The sequence below is a fragment of the Astatotilapia calliptera genome, chromosome 12 (assembly GCF_964374335.1).
Source record: "Astatotilapia calliptera chromosome 12, fAstCal68.1, whole genome shotgun sequence".
NCBI lineage: Eukaryota > Metazoa > Chordata > Actinopteri > Cichliformes > Cichlidae > Astatotilapia > Astatotilapia calliptera.
In genome coordinates this window covers 15,096,721-15,109,079 of record NC_137433.1, presented here as the reverse complement: position 1 = coordinate 15,109,079, position 12,359 = coordinate 15,096,721, and the positions used below count along the sequence as shown (strand labels likewise).

Sequence of the window (12,359 nt, the reverse complement as noted above, 5' to 3'; positions counted from 1 at the left end):
CAGTACATTTTCCTAGAGCAGTTCAAATATAAATGAGCCCTTTTTAGCAGAAACCCACCTTCTTTTGAATGTGTACCAGGGGCCACATTCCACCAGCTACATCGTCAAGAATGGGACTAAGCCGCTGACCACAATAGGTAAAATACACCCTGCCTTTAGGGGCCTGACCAGGTGGAGGTGGAGTGCCCTCAGAACGCTCCCATCCAATTCCAGCTACATCACCTGTGTTCATGCAGATGGAACATCCACATCTCAGTAATGGCTTGATGTGAACAGGTCATGACACATTTTAAAACATGCTAACATAGGAAACAGCTCAAGTTAGATTAAGTTAAGAAAGCAAGATATGCTTTTCAATCAGCTTTTTGAAAGAGCAGCCTGGTAAGCAACATTGCATGTAAAACGTTTATTTCAAATCCATAACAGACTGCCGTATGGATTTCCAAGCTGTGTAAATCAAACAAAAGAAATGATCGATTGAATATGGAAAGAAAGATATTTTGGCTACTGTCTCACCAGGAAGTAGAGCCACATCCAGCCTGACACTCTTCCATTGCAGCAGACTGGAGCCATTATAATGCACTGCCCTACCATTACTGACACACACAGACAGAGAGGAGACAAGCACACAGAGACAGCATGACAAAAAAAAAGAGTAAAGCAGTCAGCAATCAAGTAAGAGAAACAGAGCAGAGGAAATCCAAAGGGAGTATCTTCGCTTTAATAGCTACATACTTATGGAACAAACATGTGCCAACAGGGTTGGTCCATGCTCCATCCCTTTTCTCTGCTTCAGGTGCAAAACCAAAAGACACAATTGGCCCACTGTCCTCCTCTGAGTCTCCATAGGAGACAATTTCTATCTCCCAGTAAAACGATGGTGCCTGCAAGGACAAAGATAGAAAAGTTTAAACTATGGACAGGCTCCAAGTAAATAATTATAAATAAATAAATTATAAGTGAATAATTATATTTCATACTAATCGTTGATATTTGTTCAAACAAACTAAAATACTGCAGGAGTGGATTCCTCTGATGTGCCCACCTGAACTGGTACGGGAGAGGTTGCGTAGATGAAAGTGCCTCTGGGAAGCCCTCCTCCAGCACTTGGATCAGCCAAGAAGGTGACAGAGGTCAGACGGGATGAAAACATGCAGGCACGGACTGGAGGGAAAACTCTGGATGGACACCAAGTAATCTCCTTTGGCTGTTAAGACAAGCAGATCAAAAGGTGAAAAGACAGAAGGAGCCCAAAATAACCTCTATGTATTTATTTGTCTATGTATTTAGGAGCCCCTACCTGACGTCTGTCCGTCTGCAGTGGTGGAGGTGGTGGACGAGCACAGTCCCGATACAGCATTCTTACTCTCTCACATTGAGCTTCAACCATGCCAAGGCGCTCTCCTGCACAAGATGACAGAAATGTGTCGGACACACAGTTGCTAAACTGGTATGGTGCTGAGAAGTACCAGCTGATGACATATCTGTATATGCTCACCAGGGCTGCACTCCTGGGCAACCAGGTTGAGAACCTCAACAGCAGCCGGACACTGCTGAATGAACTCTTCACAGAAGGAGCTGTCCTCTAGAAGTTGGGCCATCACCAGACACGCCCTGACAAAAAACAAACAAAAACAACAACATCACATCATATCACATAATGATGCTCCAGTCTGAAGGGGTTTACATTTTAAATATAAGATAGTTTCCCCTTATAATGCAAGTATGAGACTCAGACTAAAAAGTTCAAAAGTTGATTCCAAATTCAAACCCCAAGATATTTTGACACAGACCTGACCAATCAGACAAAATGCACAAGGTTACCTGCATTACTATTTACTCACCTAGTTCTGATTTCAGCCAGCAAGCGCACTGCAGCCATTACCGGGCTGGAGCCATCTCCGGTAGCTGGTAAAGAAGTGTGAATAGAGAGACTGCCCTCCTGTGGCAGAAGCATAGACTGCACAGCTTGTACCACCTTCTCTGTGATTGATAGCTTATAGAGAGGAAGAGCCTGTTGTGGGGAGAGCCAAAAGTGACAATCAGATTGTCACTTTTGGCCTATAATAAGAACTGTACATAACCTATTGTTGGAATTCTTACCTCAGATCTGGGAGTGCAGAGGCGTGATATTGGTACTGTCAGGATATCTGAAGCTTTGCAAGCTTTCCTATACTCGCAAGACGGAAACTTCACAGTAGCGATGCCCTCCTGCTCATTTATAGACATAACTATACCCACACTCCCCAGCACTCCTTTACCTACCACCTGCAGAGCAAAGGAAGCACGATAAAAAATGACAGTAGTTCATTTTTTCAGTGGTTTCAATGGATTGGATCACACCATCTTGATAAATATATGCAATAATAATGTGTGGTATCTTTGATATATGAACTAACCTGAACCTCAGAACCAATCTTGATAGTTTCTTTAAAGCCTCCAAGAGCACAGAGTGCAGCAACAGCCTGTCTGCCAATGGCCTGCAGTTTAGCCAGTTTTCTGCCACTGCTGCTGCCGTTCTCCAGAATACTCTCAGCATACTTGCCCAGCTGAGGGATAAACATTAGCGCCCGGGAGAGAACCTGCAAAACAGCCATGAGAAACACTATCAGCAAACAATATCAAGTATAATCATTGATATGGAGGTAAGAAACAGGATAATGCTTTACTTTCTCAGCAGTGCTTGTCCAGATCTGAGCAGTGTTGGACTCAGGAGCAGTGAGCAGACTATGAAGCAGGGCTATGACCTCTGCAGCCATGCTGTTGGCAACATGGCCACTGATAAATGGGCGTACCGGGTCTGACCTAATTAAGGCAGATTTTAAGAAGAAATGTTACAACCAAAGATCAGAATATGTATCTGCAACATACACCTACAACCTGGCAGTATCCACTTGCAAATATGACTGCAAATATTAAATGATTCATTTTGTATAAAATGTCTAAATCACAGAAACAGCACCTGGCCAACTCGGCATTCCTGTCTCTGCAAACAGCAGTCTGAGCAGTTTTCTTCTTGTCGCCAGCAGTAATGCCCCCAGCAGTCTCTTGGGCTAAAGTCTCCACAGGTGGACCAACGCTCACTATCAGACCAGACTGGGCCCACTTGTTGGCTTTCCTCAGGGCAGCAGATGCTTCTTCTGTAATCACCTCACAGCATCCACTCTAAATAACATTTAAAATAGGACAGAGATAAAGATGGCAGTTACAAAAAACAAAACAAAAAAAACAAAAAAACAGGCACTTTATGGTTCTGGTTTAGTTATTTTTAAGTTACCTTTGTCATGTCTCTGTCCATCTTTACAACTTTTTCCATGTTTGCTCCAGTGCCCAGTCGAAAGGGACGCCCCTCAGAGCTGCTACATTTTGAAAAGAGTGGAGAAACAGTAAAGTCAGAAACACCCAGAGTAAGCTTGCAAATGTAAACCCAAAACAAAGATATGAGGTGAAATCATACCTAAGGAGTGGTTGTAAAACCTCATGAGATGACTGGTCCTCTCTCTTGTGGATAAAAATCGAAAGCTTGCCATCAACTGCCTCTCCCTCCTCCCCAACATCATCAGACTTGAGAGCTCCTTTGGAACTGGCACGAGAGAGACTTGTGTCTGGCTCAGAGGAGCTGGGTGAGAGAAGAGTCTGACAGCCTGGCAAATAGAATATAGGAATAAGAAGGAGAAGACAATTTTATAACCATCCAGTATAGTTGCTTTACCATTTTTGCCTTTATTCAGATGGTGGACAGCATTTAGAGGTTCTAGGTAAGAGAGACAAACCTGGTACTACATAGTCTGCCAGCTTGGCTAGCAGCAAGGCAGCAATGCGCGAGGCTGGATCATTGGCATCTTGTTGCTCAGCATCTAGCGTGTTAATGGAGTAGCTCCACGAGGGCAGAGCCACATTACCGCAGTCCTCCACACTCATGAGCGGCAGGGCAGCACGACACAGCTGCAGGATGATAAGTACTAGCTTTGGTGAGGGCCTCTGGTCGAGCAGAAGAGACAAGAGCTTGGAGACACAAGCTGGCTGGCTCAGGATGGCTTTCCCTATGTGGCTCCTAAAACATAAACATACACTGTATGAATTGTCGGTGTTGCGATATACAAAAACAGGTGATAATTAATAACCAAAAAAAAGTGTTAGAAAAACAAAAACATGATAATACATGGCGCACAATCCAAGGCCAATATAGCTATTGAGTCAGTCTCAATACCAGTTTTTTATGCCTCTCCTCTCTTTCAGTAACTACTACATTTCAGCCTCAGATCATCTAAGGTAAGGTGACCATTATTACCAGCATTCATTTTTCTACTGTTGTAGCTACTTCTCTCACACACTTGGAGACTCACTTCGATAAACAAAACCACAAAGTGAACTGGAGTTTTTTTTCTCTCTGTCTCTCACATGCTCTTGTTTGGCTGTTATTACAGTATGCTGTAGAACTGCAAGAACTGCAGGGAGGCTGACTGTTGAGGACTTAATTCTTGGTATAGTTGCTGATTTGTTATTAACTCTTTCTGTGGCTTCTCAGCTTCTCTCTGCACCGTGAGTTACCGCTAGCTGTTCCATTAGAGTGCACTACTCAATCATTGGCTTCGAGTCCCAGGTGTGTCTGGTATTGCAGCTGGCTTAATAAGTCACTGCAGATTGGTGCCCTAATATAGCAATGTGATATTTAGAGTTCTGTGTATATCAGTAATATTTATTCACTTTGCTTTTGTCCCTAAGAAAAAATAAATTACATTTTAATATCCTAAATATATATTACGAATTTTATTATATTTTATTAGATTTATTACAGTCTTTATCTCATTTTATATCCCAGTTATAATCACCATGATCCAGCAGATGTCCATGCTAAAAATCTTGATCCACCAAAAGCTAAGATAAATAAACGTAAGTTTTTCAGTGTTTCTACACATCATGGTTTCTCATCATTTCTTTTAGCTACTACATTATGACAGTGCTACCATGAACACCCAAAACACACAGAAAAATTACATGAGATAAACTTTACCTGGAAAGATCATTGAGCAGACTGAGCACATCCTGTAACGCATCATTGCCGGCTGCCTGATTCCCACAGCATTCTGTGGCTCTTGCCAGGTGATTGGTCAGCAGGCTGGATACCTGTCTTGCCAGACCTGAATGAACTGCATCTGTAGATCCACCTTTGAAGAGTAAAAGCAAAGACTGTTAATCCATCATCACAATAATCATAATATTTCATCTTACAGCATGAAAAAAAAAAGCCTTTTAGGAATTTGATCAAAGTATCTACAAACTTTTCATACCTTCCACCTTCTCCCACTCAATACATCGGTTGGCCAGCACCTGAAAGGCTGCCCAAGCCATGGTGGCCACCTTCTGTTTTTTGGTCTGCTTTTCATTTGAACTGCATTCCCTCTGCCCACTTAAGCTGCACAGGCTATCCATAAGCTGAACCAGCCCACTGCGAACGAGGCACTGCTCCTCACTCCTATGATAACACAAGTAAAAAATTAGGGTAAGCAATCAAGGCCTTGGTTGCAGGAATATTAAACGAGATAAGTTAAAATAGGTTTGCTTGCCTGGTGTAAGGGATTGTGCAAAGTAAGCCAATACTGTTGGCACAAGCAATTGGGTAGCGTGCACATAGTGACACTACAGACGTCATGGTCTCCCCAAAGGCCTCCTGCACCTGCTCTACCATTCCCCCACAGGTCAGCTCCTCAATCCTGCACAGATGGCACACAAACAAAAAGTAAAAAAAAAAAACACAATTCCAAATGTTTGTTTATAGTTTAACCTGACAGCTCAAAATCATAACTACAAGAATATATATATTCTTATATTTCATCAGTGTGCATAATCAGAGTACACTCAAATTTACATTTGCTGTTCCTCCTCTAGTCTTACCTTGGTCCACCTTGCAGTACCATAGTGACAGGTCCTACTAGGTGGGTGACTCCACCAACTCTAACAGCAGCAGTGAGCAACTCCCTCATATGAACAAGCGCCTGCTTTCGTGTGCTGCCTCGCCGCCAACGTGTCTGCGCAGCAGACAGGAAACTACTGCTTGAGACCTACAGACAAAAGAGCTACAAATTACCTTAATGCAAATCAGAATTCCATCCATTTATTTGAATGCATCTATGCCAAACAATAAATTTAAAGCACTGGCAAGAGTGAAAAACCTACAGCCTGATCAGGTGTAGTTCCAATAAAGGCAAAGAGTTGTCCCAGCAGCACACTGTATGTTGGCTTGTCTCGGCTGTCCTCTATGGCCAAAGACTGCAGCAGGGTAAATGAGCTGCTGCGATGACTAGTAGGGTGGTGTCGCCTTCTGAAGATAAAAAGGTTTGCAAATACAGTCAAACACTCTTTATTCCTATAAGTTACTTGCATTCCTTTTATCTAATACAGACAGAAGAATACCTTTGTGGCGCATGTGTAAACTCCAAGTCTTGGTTAGCAATCATCTCCAAGTCAGAAGGTGCAGACATGCTACGCAAGAAGACTGGCTGCTTCACCATGGGGATCACCGTCTTGGCATCAGACACAGACTGAGAGGCTGAGAAAAAACAGAAGAAGAACTGGGTGAAAATCAAACTTTAACAGTTACTGACATCTAATTACACAGAAACACAGATACCTATAAAAACTTTGCTTTTTTTTTCTCCAATGGAGAAACATCCCAAGTCTGAGTTACATAACAGTAGCCATATGCTTAAATCTTAATATTTCAGGAGCGTAGATGATTTTAATCACAGGTCTAAAACATCTATTTAAAGCCGTGGTTTCCAAATAGTGGTCAGTGAGTTGCATAACCATATGTTATTACTGCATTATACTTCACAAACACTTCTGGGTGACTTATTAAATTTAAGGTGCAGTACTTTGAATGTACTTGTTTTCAAAGGATAATAAAAAGCCATCACACACTGGGTATGAACCAGCGGCAGCAAGACAGTTGGTTAGATTGTATGAAAAGCTTTGAAAAGGTAATACATGTAAGGCATATGCTAGTGCAGTCAACACTCATGCAAAAAAAAAATAAAATCTGATAAGATGCTTGACTCAAATAGCCTGAACGTGTCTTTGTCTGACAGTATAATCAAAAGTTATACTCTCGTTGATGTGCCTTGGGCACAACAAAAATTTGAAAACCACGAGTTCAAAGAAAGAAATCTTTAATTTCAGTCCTGCTAACCAACAAAGCATCACTTGGAAACAACACCTGTAACAAAAGATGGCAGACAAACAGATACGCATTTACCTGGGCCTGGTGTGCCAGCAGGTGTGCTGGTTAGACTTCTGCAATGTGGAGCGATGGTGACATGGAGCAGTAGCTCAGTGCGGTTCATTAGACTTTTCACCAGAGTTTTAGTTTTAGCAAGAGGGCTGCTACTTCTGATGTGTTTACTGTTCACCTCCTGAAAGAACTTCTCCCTGTTATTGCAAATAAATACTGTTAGAAAACGAACTGACCTGTAAAAGTGTAAATGAGCTACATAATTAATACTTGCCTCAAAGCAAGGACAACATTTTCCAAATCACTAAAATCAAGTGGGACCTCCTTCAGTGAGCAGAGTAATTCCAATTCCTTCATTTTGTTCTGGTGATGTTAAAAAAAAAAGAAAAAAAAAAAGAAAAAAAACGAGAGACATAAAACCAAAAAGACACAAAAAGAACAGACTTAAATAACTGAGATCTTATCATTGGTTGATTACAGAAATTAGTGTATCTGTGGCAGTCTACCTCAAAGAAGTGGTAGTCGTGAAAAAATGGCGTGTTGTTCTCCAGTTTTCCTTGTTGGGCCTCCTCTACCTCATTCTGCCATTTCTGTTCCAATTCTGCTACACTCTGAAAGCAACACAGGAAATGATTAGACACAGTATTAGTCTTCCACTCTTTTTTGTCTTAAGGTCTGTCTGTTTATTTATTTATAGGTACTCTTTCTTTTTAGAAAGATTAGATATTCTTGTTTCTTTTTTGTAGGTACTCTTTAACATTAACTTTATTTGAACTTAAACAATTGATTGATTGATTGATTGATTGATTGACTGACTGATTGATAATACTTTATTCATCCCGAGGAAAATTGGCTTAATAAATTAACCCAATAAATTAAACTGCTCAAATAAAGAATTCTAATCTTAACCTCTTATTTAATAGCATGAACAAAAACTGAAAATACAACAATATCTTTCACTTGTTGCAAGCATAATTAATCGATAAAATACTGTTTTCAAAAAACCTTGATGGTCAGCATAAACTTACCTGCAGCTGCCGCTCCATAGCATTAATCTTCTTAAAGGTCTCAGCCATGATCTTACAGAGCAGGTCATATTCCTCTGTGTGATCCTCGCGGTATTGGTAGTTGACGAGTGACTGAAGCGCATCCACCAGGCTCAAATGTTTGATCACGCAAGATACTATTACCTCTTCCATAACATCTGGTCTTATCACCTCCCTTACAAAAAACAAAGAACAAGCTAAAAATTATTGTGAAGTGAATTAACATGAACAAAAACCTTGATATTAATATCAACTCTGTTGTGACTCTTGACTTTCCTTCAGAATATATAAAAACCAGAAGCCCTAAATTAGTGGGGTGTTTGTCTCAACCATTTAGGGAGAGTGACAAATCCATGTACAGTATATAGATGCCATACTCTGTCAAGACTGAAAGAATTAATTTCTTACTTTATGCTTGGGCGGAATTGTGGTCGAGCCCTTCCGGACACTTCTCGAAGCCTAGACATGATGCCCGGAGGAAGGCGAATTCGGGGCAAGTCAAAGTAGGTCCCTGGCATAAGGCCTGGAGGTGGGATGAGCACGTCAGCTGGGTAAGTGAACTCCCGATCCTCCTCAATAGTGAGTGGCAGAGGTGAAGGACTGGGCGTGAGGGCTGGAGAGATGGCACCATTTGCTTCCACCTGCCACTGACACCTAGAGGGAAATTTCTTTTTACTCATTTTAGGCTGCTAGCAGCTCAGCTTTGACTCAACTAGATACCGAAGAAGAATATGTAGTAATCCTTACATGTAGGACATCACATTTAGTTACTATTAATGGGACACATTTTATTTTAGCTCCGTTACCTTTGCAGCAGCTTTGAGCAGAGCAAATCATGGCAGGCCTCCTCCTCTTTTGTCACCTCTGGCCCATTATACAGAATGCGGAGCATTGAGCAGGCCAGCACTGACAGCCCCAGCGCAAGGTCTGCCAGAAAGGGGAGACCTCCAGAGACATCTTCTGATGACTCCTGTAAAAACAAAAAAAGATATACAGGATCTTCAGACTACTTCAAAAAGTAAAAATAAATAAATAAATTATATAGAGAGAGATGTTGACGACATTTGAATTGTTACCTGAGCTCTGACAGTGCAGGAGAACCCCCACATGGCTTTATCAGGGGTATTGTGTTCACGTCCACTTCTCATCTCAAAAGAAAATGTCACTGTGTCTCCTTCAACCTAAAGCAGAACACAGAGCAAAATGTAGCTCTTCAAACTATCTATGAACATCTATCAATGAATAATTCATACTTGCTTTTATTACCTTCACAAGGTCTTTGGGCCATCCTGTTCCCAGGACACTGCGACTGCCATAACCCAGAGTGTTTCCTCCATACTCTGCTACTTTACGACTATTGGTGTTGGGACCGGCATAGATAACCAACTATAATAATAGAGAATGTATTTGTTTAAAAAAAATCCACAATACCATTCTTCAGAAACTGAACAAAAAGATGTCTAAAGGTGAAGTATGATTGTGTCTCCAGCTCGTACACAGGAAGAGTCATTACCTTGTCATAATCATACTGTGATGAGCAGCGAGAATCAAAGCGAAGGTACAGGCACCGGGCTCCTGGGATGTGTACGGTCTCCTTGAATTTGTAATTGTCCCTTACAGGATGCACAGTCTCTACTGTTTTCCCAGCAGCCCATGGAGCAGGGATCTTCAGTCCTGTCAGGAAGCCAGGCTCTTCACGTTCATCAAGAATTCTATGATACAAATAAGTTAGTCATTTTAAAATTTGAGCTTAAGACACAGCCGGTGCCATGAAGAAAATCACCTCTTCAAAATATTTATTATGCAGAATAACACTCCCTGGCTTAATTCTTATGGTGAAATCTAGAAAACTCACTTGTCATCAGCAGTGCATGTCTTTGCTCCCTGGCCCAGAGAGCCACCAGCAGGCAGAGACTCTTCAGTAAAAAGCGGAGACTGAGTCTTTAGTAACAAGGCAGTCTGAAAAACAGAGTGGAAAAAAGCAACTTAATAACAGCTGCTTTTTCTACTCAAGGAAATATACAAGAACCATCTCCTCCTTGACTGACAAAACTGACCTGGCTGGTATAGAGCACCAACTGCACCAACTGAGGCATGAGGGCATCAGCGAGGGTGAGGGTTTGCAGGTTTGGGTGCATCAGAGAGGTGAGCAACACCGGCAGCAGGTGCCCAAGCATAGTGGCCTTGGTAATCTGTTCCAAGCCTTTCAACCTTAACAAAATGAAGATAAAAAACAAGTGAAAATTTTAGTTTTGCTGTTAGCAGAAAAAAAAAAACAAGATGAGAAGAGGAAAGTCTGGCACAGTGATTCTAAGAACCTGCTTTAATAAATACCACCTCCCTCACTGTTCCATTTTGTTTTAACAAGATCAGCATTAATCAGGTTCAGTTAAATCTTCTTTCATGGTGATATAGTACACAAGACCCAACAAAGCGAATTTCATGTCTAGTTTAATTTCTGACAGGTACATTCTGGTCTTACAGTGATACAAACTGGCTTCAAATGTCTTCGTGCAATGTTCCAACATAAGTGGTAAAAAGATTTTAAAGGAATCAAGCAAACGTATTTAAAAGTTCACCTGGTTTCTCTGTCAGCTATGTCGCTGTTAATCAGAGCAGTGGTGACCTGCTGTAGGGTTTCCAATACTTCATCACATCCCACCAGGATTTTGGTTGCTAAGGACAGGATGCTGCTTTGCAGCTCCTGAGGATGACACAGAGTAGGCCCACACTTACGTAACACTGCTTCCAAGATTTTCAGTAATTACATTCACTCAATATGTAACTATTAATACATACTCCATGCCAACAGATTAAAAACAAACTCTAGATTGTTCTGTTTCATTGCTGTCATCAGTAACCTTGAGTATGAACACACCGTTTTTCAACAAATAATAAATGACATCACAAAAAACTGCACTGCGCACAAACTCTTCAGCATTACCCTTAAAGAACTTCAAAAGCCATTGCTTCATTTGGTGTGTTGGTCTCTCATTGACACACACACAGACTCCACTTTCAAAAAGGTAGGGGTATTTAAAGGGGATGTTTACCTGTACCTTCATTGTTTCCCCTTGTAGGGAATTGTCACTGTCATCACTATCATCCGGACGGATAAGAATGGTATTACTGAGGAGGTGGTTCTGAACAGCCATGAGGTAGCGCAGACTAGGTGAGACCACCTAGAGAGAAGGGAAACCATCTTAAATTGTATGAATGCAATCTTCCAAGCCATAATGATCTTAGTCTGGATTGATAGCATTTAAGTGCTGCTGAATTGATATTCATACTGGCACAGTGGAGAGCAGTTTCTGGAAGTCATCTCGGGCGACAGTCTGACATTTGGTGATGAGGAGGCAGGATTCTCGGACTACAGTCTTGAGGATACAATGCAGCAGCTCATCATTCAATCTGTAAAAGAAGACAGATTTCCACAACTTTAAACAAACACAGATCTAAAGAGAAAAGATAGTATTGTTGCCACAAGGCTGCCACTTGCCTGTAGTGGTCATCCTCTTCACTTCCAAATCTATTCTTCTGCAACTGTTCTGCCAAATTTGTAAGGATGACATCCCGAAGTTGAGACAATCCACTGTTTCTTTCACCTGAATATTAAAGGTAAAAAACATACACCATGTGAGAAATAATGAGAATAAAATACAGGAGGTGTCACTTAAATTAAAGCCTGAGCTGCCAATCACCTTCGGTTAGAACCAGTTTCAGTAGTTTGTTGAGTTCAGCCTCCCCCTGATACAAAATATTGAGGCCTGAGCTACAGAGAAGAGGTAAAAAAAAATAAAATAAAAAAAATAAAAAATAAAAGGTTCATTAAAATGAAATCATGATCACAAATCCAACCATTACTTCTGTCTTTGAGTAATTGTAACTTACCTAATAGCCAAGCAGACTTCTCTCTGAATTTCTGCTCCTATCTGGTCCACTGGAGCCATGAGCAGCTGCCACAGTAGGAGTCCTGCACGGCGCACACTCTCCCTATTCTGCTCTGACTGAGGATTGAAAAACCTAAACACTACCTGTAAATGGTAGAAAATATACACAACAACGTTAGAATCACACAGAAA

The 12,359-nt window shown here is 41.3% G+C and overlaps 1 protein-coding gene across 1 annotated transcript in view; it reads right to left on the bottom strand.

Moving 5' to 3' along the window:
* hectd4 (HECT domain E3 ubiquitin protein ligase 4) overlaps positions 1-12,359 on the bottom strand; it is a 39,125-nt gene that overhangs the window by 15,960 nt on the left and 10,806 nt on the right. Inside the window, exons 13-49 of the mRNA XM_080309059.1 lie at positions 12,169-12,311; positions 11,979-12,049; positions 11,777-11,882; positions 11,568-11,688; positions 11,331-11,459; positions 10,857-10,981; positions 10,335-10,488; positions 10,133-10,236; positions 9,791-9,989; positions 9,544-9,663; positions 9,354-9,458; positions 9,084-9,247; positions 8,686-8,931; positions 8,260-8,452; positions 7,738-7,842; positions 7,502-7,594; positions 7,256-7,424; positions 6,415-6,550; positions 6,178-6,322; positions 5,896-6,062; positions 5,568-5,714; positions 5,292-5,476; positions 5,015-5,168; positions 3,774-4,054; positions 3,458-3,644; positions 3,278-3,359; positions 2,963-3,165; positions 2,670-2,805; positions 2,400-2,582; positions 2,104-2,268; positions 1,845-2,014; positions 1,499-1,614; positions 1,301-1,404; positions 1,046-1,207; positions 736-884; positions 517-596; positions 59-222 (exon numbers count right to left, since the gene is read on the bottom strand). Of these exons, the coding sequence (XP_080165185.1) occupies positions 59-222; positions 517-596; positions 736-884; positions 1,046-1,207; positions 1,301-1,404; positions 1,499-1,614; positions 1,845-2,014; positions 2,104-2,268; positions 2,400-2,582; positions 2,670-2,805; positions 2,963-3,165; positions 3,278-3,359; positions 3,458-3,644; positions 3,774-4,054; positions 5,015-5,168; positions 5,292-5,476; positions 5,568-5,714; positions 5,896-6,062; positions 6,178-6,322; positions 6,415-6,550; positions 7,256-7,424; positions 7,502-7,594; positions 7,738-7,842; positions 8,260-8,452; positions 8,686-8,931; positions 9,084-9,247; positions 9,354-9,458; positions 9,544-9,663; positions 9,791-9,989; positions 10,133-10,236; positions 10,335-10,488; positions 10,857-10,981; positions 11,331-11,459; positions 11,568-11,688; positions 11,777-11,882; positions 11,979-12,049; positions 12,169-12,311 (5,463 nt within the window). The remainder of the gene's footprint in view (positions 1-58; positions 223-516; positions 597-735; positions 885-1,045; positions 1,208-1,300; positions 1,405-1,498; positions 1,615-1,844; positions 2,015-2,103; positions 2,269-2,399; positions 2,583-2,669; positions 2,806-2,962; positions 3,166-3,277; positions 3,360-3,457; positions 3,645-3,773; positions 4,055-5,014; positions 5,169-5,291; positions 5,477-5,567; positions 5,715-5,895; positions 6,063-6,177; positions 6,323-6,414; positions 6,551-7,255; positions 7,425-7,501; positions 7,595-7,737; positions 7,843-8,259; positions 8,453-8,685; positions 8,932-9,083; positions 9,248-9,353; positions 9,459-9,543; positions 9,664-9,790; positions 9,990-10,132; positions 10,237-10,334; positions 10,489-10,856; positions 10,982-11,330; positions 11,460-11,567; positions 11,689-11,776; positions 11,883-11,978; positions 12,050-12,168; positions 12,312-12,359) is intronic.